Source organism: Plectrocnemia conspersa, unplaced genomic scaffold (assembly GCF_051122295.1).
Source record: "Plectrocnemia conspersa isolate PC_06_02 unplaced genomic scaffold, ASM5112229v1 ptg000009l, whole genome shotgun sequence".
NCBI lineage: Eukaryota > Metazoa > Arthropoda > Insecta > Trichoptera > Polycentropodidae > Plectrocnemia > Plectrocnemia conspersa.
In genome coordinates this window covers 26,629,774-26,644,161 of record NW_028277173.1, presented here as the reverse complement: position 1 = coordinate 26,644,161, position 14,388 = coordinate 26,629,774, and the positions used below count along the sequence as shown (strand labels likewise).

Genomic DNA, 14,388 nt, shown 5'->3' with positions numbered 1-14,388 from the left:
GGTCAAAAATTATTTTTTTAATCGATAATCAGTTAAAGAAATTTATAGTTTGGTTTTTGCATGTCTGGAGATCGATATAAATAAAATAGAGATAAAAAACTTAATTTTTTCTTCAAGAACTCATTACATCTATCATAGAATTTGCGTATGTTGTGTGTAGGGATTGGGGAAAAAATTGACATTCGATGTTACTGGTATTATAAAATAAAATACCGGTAGTACCGAAAATATTTATTTTAAATCTGTACATCTTATTTGTTGAAAAATATATCTCCATGGCTTAGAACTATAAAAATAACCATATTACTTGAAAGCAAAAACGTAAAATAAAATAATGCTTATTGTAGGGTATTAACCTAAGTAGTTTTATAGAGGTAGGATATCAAAGTAGATTAATATTATCCTTTTTAGCCCAAGAGGACTGAAATATTGGTCCACCTTACCCATTTAAAAAATCCCACCGGCCGATATTTTAGCTGCAATTTTTAAAAATTTAAAAAAATTAATTAACATATCGATATTTTTGTATATGCGCGACGTGTCAACATAAAAGGAATACATTTGCTTTATCTCAGGCAAATCTAATCTAAAAGTACCTAGCAGTTCCTAGTAATTCTGTTATGTAACCGAACGACCGCGCCCTTTTTTATGATAGGGATAGCTGGCGAAGTGAAAACAAAAACAGGAATTGCATATATGAAATTATATCTACTATCTTTACATTTTTATCTCCCTCCATTTAGACATATTTTCACCCAAACTGTCACGGAATATTTTCCCCTAAACATTGGTGTTAAATATTGGCAATAAATACGTCTCAATAAATATATTTAAATAAAAAACGTATTTGAAGAAAATGTGCGAAATGTATATTTTTCTTAAAAAAAACCCTATTTTGTTTCTGTTATCAACTTTATATAGGTTGTACCTACTAGACGATATAATTAAAATAAGTAATAATTAAAATGTGTTTACGGAAGACGATATTTTGTCAAAGACAATGTTGTATTTACTAGCTGTCGGTACCTCACTATCGTGAGGTACCGATAGCTAGCGAGTGTGCGAATACCGGACCCTCAACTTTTTGGGTTTTAAATATAATTTTTGCTTCGTTCTGATTTTTTTAAATATTTTTTAAAATTTAATGGTTTAAATTGGACATTACTATTTAGGATTTTCAATGATAGACAAAATAGTTCAATCTATAAAAAAGTACTTAACATTTTCAATTCATTTGAAAATAGGTTTACAACTTGAATAAATATTTCCAGAAGAAAACATTTTATAAAATTTATTAGATTTACAACGTTAGATTTTATCGTTATATTGAAACTTAGATATTTAATGATAAATCTAAATATTGTATATCATTTATGAATAGGTTTAAAACTTGGCTAGATAATAATAAATTTAAAATTATACTATGAAATTTCAATACAGCGAAGCTCACGAAACCAATGAATAAATTTTGGTATACTGAAAATTCGTTATATTGAACGTAAGGAAGATGATATATTTTATTTTTAATTATCACATTACTACAACATCAAAATAACCTCTTATGAGGTTGACAGATAGTTTTTTGCCCATTTTTAAGGATACTGTATGAAACAATAAAATTTGTGAAAAAAATGTTTTATAAAAAAAATTTGAGGGTCAGCGAAACACCTGTAATGTCGCTTTTGAACACATCTGTCACACACCACGTCAAGAACGAACTGAATTTGGAGAAATATTGTGTAAAGTTGCAACGTCATTCTTAAATTCGGATCAAAATATTTCGTTATACTGAGATCAGTCTTCGTTATAATGAAAACATTTTGTATGCAAGTTTTTCGGGGACAAATTAAAGATTCGTTATACTGGGAATTTTGTTATTTCGGTATTCGTTACAAAGAGATTTCGTTGTAATATTTTTTAAAATAGGTTTGTAACTTTACTAAATATTATTAAAACAAAAAATATCAAACTGTTTTCAACATAAAAAATAATATTAAAACGTAACATTTTGTATCATTTAAAAGTAGGTTTACAGTTTAATAAATAATAATAATAATAAATAGCATCGGTTACACATCCGCTCAAAAATATTACTGATATGAAAAAATATTTTGTTACACCTTACTAACGCTACAACACAATCGATCATATATAGCTAGTGCAATGTGAGTGATTATAAGTCATTGATTGTGTTTTAGCGTATTTTATGTGTTTGAGTGCCAGTTTTAACGCTGCATAACACAATTATATCATAAATTTAAATTTTCGTAAAAAAAAAGTTTTTTGGTGACACCATAAGTTACTTTATAATTAAAAAAAATAATTCTATGTTTTATGTGTAAATATAAAAGTCAGTTTTTAATTACATTTACTAATGAGAAAGAAACAATAAACTAAAGATATCAAGCACCTAATCTGTTACTTTAGACCAAAAGTGCGTTTTAAAAATATTAATAATTTTGAAACCTTTGTCTTTTTTGATTAAAAAATATTTTGATTTACATATTTTTTAAAGTAAATGTTTTTCTGCGCAGCATTATATATTTTAATAATTAATGAGTGTAAAAAGTTTTCACTATATTTAAAATTAATAATAAACTAATGATATTTAAAATCTATAATAAATTATTAATATTTAAAATCCATAATAAAATAAAAAATATTTTTAATGTTGAAAAAAATATTTTGAATAAATCTTGAAATTTTATTCTGAAACTTTTAATTTAAAAAATATTTAAATTAGTGTTATACATTTTTGTGTAGTTTACTTTCAAAGGCGTCAGTAAGAGGGATTTTTGCAATACTGTGCGCTTAGTAGTTGGTTGGTAATGAATAGTACTTATTTTGAAACTTTGCCCCTTTTTGTTTAAAATATTTTTTAAAGCAAAGTTTTAAAAATTCTCTAAAAACTAAAACTTTAAATTGCCAACGGTCGCCAAAATTTAGGTACATATTTTTTCTGTATAGAGAAGCTAATACATATCCACATTATTTATATTATATTTTAAATCTATAAACTAAAAAAATATTTTAAAAAACATTTTTTTTTGTATTTGATGATTTTTATACATATTTTAATAAATTTTATACAATTTAAATCGTTAAAATAAATTTCGCTCGTTAAAATCAATTTCGCTCGTTAAAATCAATTTAGTTCGTTCTCAAGCGCGGGACTTCCCAAATTTGCTTTGACAGTTCTTCTGTCATCTGGCAAGAAATATGTTATAATCGCGGCATTTTTGTTACAAAGTGACAATTGAAGATGATTCAAGTGATGCAGCATTTGAAATTATAGACAAAACTATAAATTGCGGGTGTGCCAGTAAGTGTTTAGTTATAAATGAATAATATAACACGGTTATTCTAACAAAATTACTATTGACTTTCCAGGATCTAATATTAAAAGACAAACAGCGGTGATTTGGCAATTAAAGGTATACATACCGAAGTTAATTAAACATATTACAATGCTAGTAATAATAAAAAATATATGACATATTGTGACAATTTTGTAGAAGATGAAAAGATGCCAATCTACGTGTTTAATCCTCTACAGTACATCCATCAATTGTGTTCTTTGGTTGTCGTTTAAATTTAATTTATGGATTATATTAGTAGTAATAATGTGTTCAATGTTTACTCTTGATAGGAGTCTTATTGTTTTTTAATTATTTTTCAGAAGCAATGATGGAACAATTTGATGACCTATATGGCTACAACGTAAAATTGGTATATATAAACAAAGAGTTAATCTTCTCGTGTTGAAGTCACTGTCAGCAAGTATTATCTTTTTATAAAGAACATACTACATAAGTTTGATGTAACTGAATATCTTAAATTTGGCTATTCAGAAAGAGGAATGATGGCACAGAACAAAAATTGTACATATTTTGCCACATCGGAATTAAAAATAACCCACTCTTAGATATTTTGGCTATCGATTATTCCAGGTATGCAATCACATATTTATAATCATTGTAAAATGTCGTTTATTAGATAACATCCAAGAAACTACACATTTATAAGCTGTCCGACAGCGCCGATTTGATCGACATTAACTTTCAATCCTCACATACTAAGGATATATTACACGTTCATGTTTAAAACATAACTGGTTAATTTGAAATTCTTAAAATCTAACGTATATGTGTATTAAATTGGAAAGCAATGATAATGTTTATGTAATATAAAAGAACAACTCACTTTTCGGCCTCGGAGCCCGGCGACGGGATTTCAAAATTTGAAGATTTCATTACAAAGATTGTTTTATAATTGTTTATCTAATTTAATCACTGTATTCTTCTTATCCTAAACACATTATGTATATATTTAATTTTCATAGTTATAACACACCTAGTTAATTTGCAATCCGATTATTTATAAAAGCAAAAACTCACTTTTAGGCCTCGGAGCCCGTCGCCGGGAATTCAAAATTTGAAAATTTCATTACGAAGATTATTTTATGATTGTTTATCTAGTTTAATCAATGTATTCTTCTAATCCTCAACACATTATGTATATATTTCATTTTTATTCAGTCAAATGACGAATTATTGAAAATTATTGTCGCGTAGCAAAATTTTATTATTAAATAATAATTATTTAAAAGTGTTGTCACGGTACTATCTATTTGAATTTGAATGCTTATTTTTCATTGGTCGACGCTATTTGAATATTTGAATGCTTATTTTTGATTGGTCGAAACAACAGAACGCATTACCGGCGGCTCGAAAATCAATCGGAACAAATTCAATTTTAATTTTTATTATTATTTATTATTATAATTAAATATATTTCCTTTGTTTACGTGTATTGTTACACACCGTTAATACAAAGCGATACGATTTACAGAGTAGATAATTGAACGGAGAATGTTTCGTTTAAAGTTATGCGCGTCCGGAAGCGACGGCGGAAGCGGATTAGAACAATTATATATAAGATTGTTTCAAAAGAAAAACGATTTGGCGCCCAAATTTTATAAAAAAAAAATTATAATTAATGAAAGTGTTTTAATTAAAATATTAAATATATCGAAACAATAGTTTCTGGGGTTTTCGAATGCTTTGAATCATGCGAGCGGTACTCGGATTATTTTTTCTATTAATTAATTATAATAATAATGTCAATACCAGTAATACCGGTATTGACTGTTTTTTCTCTCGCTAGTATCGGTATTGAAAATTCCAGTATTGTTTGTGTTCCAGTTCCAATTCCAGTGTGTTCTGCTAACTAGCATTAAAGAAGTTTAATAGAATAACGCTATATATTTTTTTAATGATGTACAACAGAATATAAGTTTAGTAAACATGCTTTGATAACTGAAATTAGTATAATATAAAATATAGTTTCTCGCAGTTTTAATTATAAAATGGGTAGGAACGTGTTATTTCGCACAGATTTTGTAATCGATTTGGATATTAAACTTTAAGCTGCTTATGGAATTAGCATATAAGAATATTAACAGTAAAGCTTTCAAGATATGTTCCTTTCTAGTTCATCAATTTATAAGCTCGATGTCATTGTGCCCCTTTTAAAATGACTTGTTGTTCAGTATTTCGTAACAAATATTTTGTATGGTTATCAATCAAAAAATGCAATTGACTTTCGTATTTTTATTTACTGTTATAAATGTACAGCTGTAATAAATCACGATAACTTAAAAGGTTAATTACAATACTCTGAAAATATTTAATTTTTTAATTTAAATTTACAAGTAATTCCAAGTAGTCCCTTAGGTTACAATTTCGGTCTTCAATGGTAGGTTTAAAAATATTTATACAATATACTAAAGGTTATCTTGTATTGACTTTATATATATTTATTGAGCTTCAGTTCTTTTTCCATAGAACACTTCTTAAAACATCTCTATGAAATCAAAATCATTATTAAATTCGCCTTTAGTGAAAGCAATCCGTCGACTGAACATCTGTAGTACTCATATTATACATCCTATTTTCAAGTTATTGATTTTATACTCCGTCACAACATTTTGCAAGCTTTGTTTCTAATGCTCACAGAAAAAATATATTGCACTCAAATTATTATTTTATTTTTATTATTTATCTGATATTATTATTTATATTTAAGATTTATCTTATAGTGCGTCTTCTATAAAAACTAATGGTTCAAATAAAAATACGCGTTTGCAATTGATACCACAAATAAATTATGGAATCGAATAGCGTATCCACTTTGCCTTTGTAACTTGAATCTGCGTTTGAAGTTGTCTGGAGCAGTCTAAAAATACGGCAGCTGAATAGACAATTCTTCAGCACTCTCATTTCGTTATCAATCATGCATTGCTAGCATCTCCCTTATAGCGTAGACGTATGCAACATTTTACCTCACCCAAGGGTGTCTGTCTGGTCGTCACTAAAGACCCTTCCGTTTCTACTACTTCTGCTAAACGCTGATTCATGCTCGAGATCCACACAAAATGTATACACATATTATTCCCCGCTTTCCTGGCAAAACGCGAGTTTTCACGCACTTCCCTTCTGGTGTCAGGGGAGCTAGCTACACATCCATGGGGTTGTTATTTCGCTATCGATTTTTCGTTTGTTGGCGCGTAACTGCAGGGAAAGCTGCTGTACGGAGTGATTAGCGGCAGCCTCTTTCTCTGATTGTTTTTGCAAGTCGCCATACATTATCATTAGCGCTTGTTTACCATCATTAGGCGATGGTCGGTTCCCACGAAACAAGCCGCGTTGAATGAACAATGTGAACAACGTGCGGGTTTAGTGACCCGTTGGGTGAAATGTCCGAAATGGTACAGCGAAGATTGTGGATGATTAAGAGAGAACGAAACCAAGGTTAGATAAAGAAAGATAAGACCAGCGTCTTAGATGCCGAACAGCCAATCTTGGCTTCCGGGAAAATTTTCAACGGTGTTTGTATGCCACGGAGTATCTGATAAACCTACATATTTTCTATAAACAGATTTTATCAAGGAGGGTATTAAAGACTGCTTAATTTTTGCAAAACTTGATTGTAATAATATTTATTTAAGAGGCTTAGTTATAATAAGCCTCTTCACGATTTAATTAAATTATTGATTCATTTTTCTTAGTATTATCTTATTATACGGTATAGGTGTGTTAGTTAATATTACGTATCAGGTTGTTCCGTAAGTCTTTGCGTTTTTTAAGGTGCGGGTTAAATGAGTTGAAAAAATGTATCATACTTTTACTAAATTGTATATTCTTTTTCTACTATTTTTCTCCACATGTTAATTTTTTGTATCTGATTTTTCTTTAATGTCGTTTTTTATATCCGTTTTTCTAAAATATTTTTTTGCATCTAAAAACTTTTGCAGATACCTAAATATATGATGGAGAATACGTTGGGTGAGAAAGGAGTTCCAATCCATTGATTTTTTTATTGCGAGCGCTGTCTTGGTGTAAAATTACCCTTCTTTAATTTTTAAGGGAAAGTCTTTTTTATGGTCTGAGACGCTTTTAAACAAATTAGTTAAGCGCACTATGTATCTGTCGTAATTGTCTGCCTATAATCCAATAACTCATAATAAATTATGCCCTTCATATCCCACCTAATGCATAACATTATCATTTTAGGGTATAATCCTGTTCTCTGGGTTGGAATTGGGGGTTGATTGCCATCAAACCACTGCCTTTTATGTTTCGTGTTAAATTAAAGGATCCATTTCTTATATTCAGTAACAATTCGACTCAAAAATAAATATTTCTTTTCTAGAATCATTAATTATTGGCATAGAGATTCACTGCGCGAGATTTACCTCTGACAATTCATGAGATACCCATATTCTGCAAATTAACACTTTTCCTAACTTATTAAATACTTAACTGATGTAGGCGACACATTAAGCTTTTATGCTAGCTTCTGTATCGTTAATATCGTACCTACTTTAATGGCAGCCCTAATACCCTCACTAACAAGCCATATGGACTATCTGCCTTTACGTATTATATATATTCAATGACAAAATTTTAAGAACAATTTTGACACTTTTTAAATTTAATGGCTATTGTCACATTATGACTAAGTTGAAACTCATAAAGCATAATATAGCTTATCTGAGATTGTTTTATCTCCACTGCCATATTTAATTATGGATGGTCCCATCAGTATCTTATAGCCGCTGCTTCTACTTGCTTCCCTTGTTTTGAATACATTTAGTATTGCTTAAAAAAATCTAATAATACTATTCCATTATTTTTGGTGCCTCTAAAAGTTGATACATACAGCGATAAAAATAAATATATATAGATAAGAGATTACCGGTTTTATGTTATCTATTGATTGAACAGTATTTGTAATCTTTAATCTAAATAGATTATTGCTCATATTTTATTTCGGTTGTTTGGTCGATTTTTCAATAATAACTTTTATTAATAATTGATATTTATATATACGCAGGGTCCTTAGATTATTCTTACTAATCTTTTGAATTACAACAGTTTTAAAATTTGTCCCGCAATTTACGCAATAATTAATATACGTATTTTTTCTCGCCGTAGTCACATAGTCTCAAGTCGTCTTGAAGATCGGGTTGAACTCTTGGGATTTCGGTAACTGCTTAGCTTGACTCAGTTGGGACCCAATTTTATGGAGCAAACGATCCCCCAGCTACGCTGCATACCCTTCACACATAGGCTTATAAAAAAATATAAGAAAATCAGTTTTTTAGTTTAATGAAATTTGTAATGGTTATCAGGCATTTTATTATAATATTGTATCACGCGCTCGACTTGAACAAATATTTGGTGTAATTTCGACTTATACAGATTCTAAGAAACTGGTTAAATTTTCGGGCGGGCCAAAAATATTTCATGACCAACCTGGTCATAAAATCAACATTTTTAACTGTTTTTTATTGTTTTTACATATTCACCTTAGCTCTTAGCTGATTGTGAATATACAATATATTTAACGGTCCTTCCATCGCGAAAATGCCGCCCCCAAGCAAGTGCCACCCGGAGCGGTCCGCCCCCTTAGCTACGCCACTGGCTGGTCCGGATCAGAAAGTCAAAGTTAAAAAGGGGTCCTTTCTCGGGCTTTTAATGATCAGCTCGGTTGTAGCTCAGCTAGGCGTGAGTTCAGCTGTCTCGTCTATTCAAAATCTAGTTCCTTACTTATGTATCTAATGGAATGTGAGTGATTCAATGCGGCTGTGCTCAGGCACATATAAGTCCAGCGTTCTTTCCAGTCTTCGATCGTCTGGCCAATGCGACGATTCGGGGCGGATATAGACTTTTATCATGGTTTTTATAGTCCAATAAAGACATAGTTAGACTATAATGCAATAATTCGATGGAATGTAAAATTGACGGATGCTTGATACGGTGACCGGATTGTTGCGCAAAATAAAATTGCGCACATTATAATTCCACACAACGAAAATTCTGAATATAGGTGATTGTTTGATTGTCAAATATATTTTACTTTTAATTTCAACTGCTTAATATTTTTCTTTATTCTTAAACATAAATTTGTGTGATTATAGGAAAGTTAAGTGTATCATACCAATGTAAATTATTAATGTAATTATAAAATATTTTTAAAACATGATTGTCTTAAATTCATATTTACGCAATTTTCGTTTCCTCAATAATCACCGAATCGCTTGGTAAACATAGGTGGATATTTCCTACGCATTCCATTGTATTATGCACCGACCATTGTGCATTTTTCACGTACTTTGGTTATTAATGCATACATTTTTAATGAATGACGCTCATATATGCAATATAGTTTTGTATAAATTGTAGTCTGCGACTATACCAAAACTAATTTATTTTTACATTACATACATAATTAAATTTATAATATTGTAGTATTCAAAAAACTCATTTTACAATACATAATGTTTAAGCATATTAGGTCAAATGATAATAAAATATACACGTCATAAATTCAGTTCTATCTTGTTACATCTGTCATTTTAATATTATCTAACGATCATCAAACTCTATAGAACAAATGACAGGTGTCAGCTGTCCAAATTAATTTCAATTAATTTTGCTAGCGTTTTTCATAAGAACCATAAGATTTGTGGTTTTTTTGCATTATCGACATAAAAATTTTGTAACAGCCAATCGATAAATGCGACAATGTAGCACTGAAACGACGTTTTTTTTATTACTTTTTCCGATAATTTATGTGTATGTTTACGCTTTAGTTTGTCGTCGTTATGTGTATATTTTATAGCTTAATGGTCTTCGAATGTTTCACGTTCAATTCCTATCGGTCGGTAATAAAATCTGGGTGCGCGGGCGTCGATTCTGATAGTGATCATTTTTTTAAACAATTCCTCCAGTAATTTCCAAACTTTAATGTGTCGTTTTCAATGGGGCATATTTTGACCTTTCACTCGGCATTCGCCCAGGGCGGAAGAATGGCAACATGTCCTCTCACCTCTGCTATTTTACTCTCTGATGATGTAACCGAAACATGATGCTTATCCCAGATACCGGGTGACTCAAGAACACATTTTCCATTCATACGCCTCGTCGGAAAGTCTGACGTGTCTGAGACCTCTTTGCAGGTGACCATCTTCAATTAGAAACGTTTACATGGCAAAACAATATCGTTTCATCTCCTTTGACAATCATTTTATTCTTATCGCGATGCTCAGTATAACATTGGGGACCCTCTTGTTATTAAAAAATAGCTGTAACTTACATAGGTTTATAGTAACGTATAATAAAGAACTCATTTTTATAAATTATTTTAAACCGTTCTTCTTCTTATCGCGTGACACATTTTTTTTTTAAGTTTTCATAATAATTTCAATTGTGCCATTGTGCACGCCGTGTCCCGTTTCGCTTCCGTGAATTATGGTCGCACGCATCTCGCACGCCGAGCTGGTCATCATTACGGTCCATTGTGTGATGTTATTTTTTTATTTTTATATAGGTACATAAATATATAAACATAACTTGTCGGAATTTTAATGTTAACACACCTAGGCGCGTGCTGTGTTTTGAGATATAGCGTGATATGCACCTCGTGTATAACGAATGGTAGATTCAAAGCTCGTTAGATATGTATACCTTCCATATCCGTAATGGGGCATTTAGAATGTATTCATCATATTCGTATTTAAGTTATGGCGACTTCATTAGGAATAATTTTGGTGTATTGTGTGTTTAGGTACAACCCGTCGCTGAATTGAGCGAGCTGTGGAGAAGATGGGCTGCGAATACTTATCAAGAAGACGTATTCAATCATAATTCACTGGTAAGTGTTTTAATCGTATACTATAAATTAATGAATCAAAGTTTATGAATACCAATATTCTTAAATATACATATGTATGTATGTGTACATATTAGGTGTACCGGAAAAGAATGTCGTTTTTTTAATAAAACAATTTTGTGCATTTAACGATTAGCCAGTGCAGGTCTTTTTTTATTTATTTCTGCATCTAAACGCTCTAGTTGATCACAATGCATTTGAGCGTTAATTGTCTGTCCGGGTTTTAATGTTTCAAAATAAATTATTCCCTTGCAGTTCGACAAAACAGACAAAATAACTTTTTTTGCAGAGCCCGGGCTTAGGGGTGGGTTTTGGTACCTGGCCCTTTGAAAGCCATTGTTTCTTGCGTCCTTGGTTTGAATACAACACCCATTTTTCGTCACCAGTTACAAGATGTTGTAGAAATGGAGTTTTGGTATTTAATTCCAATAACTCAGTGCACGCGTTTAGACGCTCACCTAGATTTTTCACTTAATTCATGAGGTATCCATTTTCCTTGTTTCCGCGTCTTGCTGATTTTTTTGATATGCTCTTGCTCGCTTGACCATGAACATCAGAGTTGCTCCGCGAGTTCTTGAATCGTTGAAGATGGATTTTGGTGAATCAGCTCAGTTAAAACACCGCTATCCACTTTAACAGGTCGACCACTTCCAGGGTTATTTTTTAGATCAAAATTGCCGGATTTAAATTGTTTAAACAACCTCTGGCATTTACGAACATTCAAAATATCTCCCAGTAAATCACAAATATTTTTTGTAACACGTGTTGCACTTTTTTTCTTCATGAAATGATAAAGCATAAAATTTCGAATAAATTTCTCATTCGTTACAAAGCTCTCCATTGTATATAGGGTTGTAATTTTTTTTGTTTAAAAGTCCTAATACACTCCAGGTATACGTAGTCAGAGAAACAACACAGAAAACGTTGTAAAAGTTCAACTGATGAAGCACAACTGACCACTTAAAAGTGATAACAAAAAAAACGACATTCTTTTCCGGTACACCTATTATATTGATTATCTATCAACAGAATTTTTTTCGTAATAATCAACGAACCCTTATAACAAATTTTACATGGCTTTTAAATATCGAGTAGCTGGAAAATTCTGGTAGTTAGGAATTTTAAAAAATGTAATATGTTTGATCTGAGTCTAGGAATATTTATCGCGCGCAATTCACCGGCAGCAATTAATCGGTAGCAGTTTACCGCCGCGTCAGTTGATTACATAAGCAATGTATGGTATACATACAAATGATCTCAAGAATATTTTAACATCTATAGTCTATTTATTTTCAAGAGTCAGTGCGCAAGAACATTGTTTAACGCGTAATCAAAATGTGCTCTTAAATTTCTGCCTTGTGATTGGTCGTTCTCAATGAAACGATTGATCTTACGGCGAACGACCAATCACAGGGCAGAAATTTAAAAGCATGTTATGATTACGCGTTAAACAATGTTCTTGCGCACTGACTCTTGAAAATAAATAGACTATAGAAAGAATGAGGTGTGTACGGTCAAATCATAAAAAGTTATTTTTTATTTAGGTTTCTGTCTTAAGCTATTATTAGCATATTTTTATAGTTCTCTGAACTATGAGGGAATAGTACAGAAATAAAAAAAATACTGGGTGTATGGAAATGTGTAGATTATGTATTATCACAAAAATAGTAAAAAATCATTATTTAAACAATAATAGGTTAATTTTAAACCTAGCATATAACTTGAATTTGTAGCTGCACTTAATTATAAAAATAGCACCTATAGAAAAGCTCTATTTAAAATGACTAATAAATTATATGTCTATCGATAAAATATGCTAGCGATAAACTGCTGGTGGTGAATTGTGGGCGATAATTTTTTCGTAATAATGAGTTTTATACAATAAAAAAAATATATATAAAAATGTCGAAGCTTTCAGCGGGTTATATCAAAATTATTTTTGTATGATAATCGACGTTTTTATACTTTATTCGAGCTCTGCGATTAACTAACTTATCAATAACAGTTTAATAAGCTCGTCATCCTCCGTTCTTAAAGTATTGTATAATACGTAAAAATATCAGAATTTTATGTTATTCACGGAGTGATTTTCACCAAAATTAAAGTTCCTATTCTGTCTTCAGATTATACGTTAATTTTCATCTCAGGAATTAATTCAAATTTTAGGTAATAGCTCTAGGTCATAGTATTCGCAATAGTATCGCATTTGGCATTTACTTTTTTAGATTTCTTATTTTTCTCATCAGTGTTTTTTCTGATTATCCTTGTTGATAATTCATGTTTTTTGTTAGGCGTTCCGAAAAATCATATTTTGTGATTAGCTAACTTATAATTTAAATCAAAGTGGCAAATAAATGTTGCATCCTCCGTTCTTAGAATAATATATTTATAAAGGCAATTTTAAGAAAATAGTACAAAAATAAAGTTTTATGCATTAAATAGCTTTACAAAAACGGTTTGTCTTATTATGAATTTTTACAAAAAAAGGATAATTTTTTTAATGAATCAAAACCAGCATTGACCAAGTTTCTTGTTTTTATAAATTTTTAACCAATCTAGGAGAAACTTTTAGGAATATATAGACATATTGTAAATTAGATCTAGAAAATAGGTTATTTTTAAAACATCTACATGTTTTTCTACAATTTCTTTAACATTATCACCTATGCAATAAATTAAAGTGTCGTCTGCAAATACATTTGTTTTACATTTTTATAAACAACAATGGTCCTAATTTGGACTCCTGTTGTACACTATTATTTCCTCTTTGGAATAAGCATAATTTATTATAACTTTTTGCTTTCCATTTTTTAAATAATTATCAAACCATTTTAAAACTATTTCTCTAATTTATTTAACATTATACTTCGGTTTCGAAAGTTCTCTTAAAATTCAAGAAAACTGCTTATGTTTTTATTTTAATATTTAATTTATTTTTATATGTCTATTGTGTCATAAGAATTTAGGTAATACTCGAAACCATAGTATTCGCAGCAAAATCGCGTTTGTTATTTATATATCCAATTAGTGGGCTTTCTAATTACTAGTCATCGTTGATGGCTTATTTTTCATGTTAAACTTTCAGACAAATCATATTTTGCGATTAGCTAGATTAGTAGAAAATAAATTTAGCATCCTCTACTTTTCATT

General features: G+C 30.2%; 1 protein-coding gene across 3 annotated transcripts in view; it reads left to right on the top strand.

The window, feature by feature from the left end:
- The window catches only part of Mhcl (Myosin heavy chain-like), a 168,539-nt gene that overhangs the window by 15,376 nt on the left and 138,775 nt on the right, over positions 1-14,388 (top strand). For all 3 annotated transcript variants that reach the window (XR_015810565.1, XM_088191291.1, XM_088191288.1), the window contains one exon: positions 11,134-11,220. Coding sequence is in view for 2 of the 3 variants with exons in the window: in XM_088191291.1 (XP_088047417.1) it covers positions 11,134-11,220 (87 nt within the window). In the remaining variant the exon portion in view is untranslated. The remainder of the gene's footprint in view (positions 1-11,133; positions 11,221-14,388) is intronic.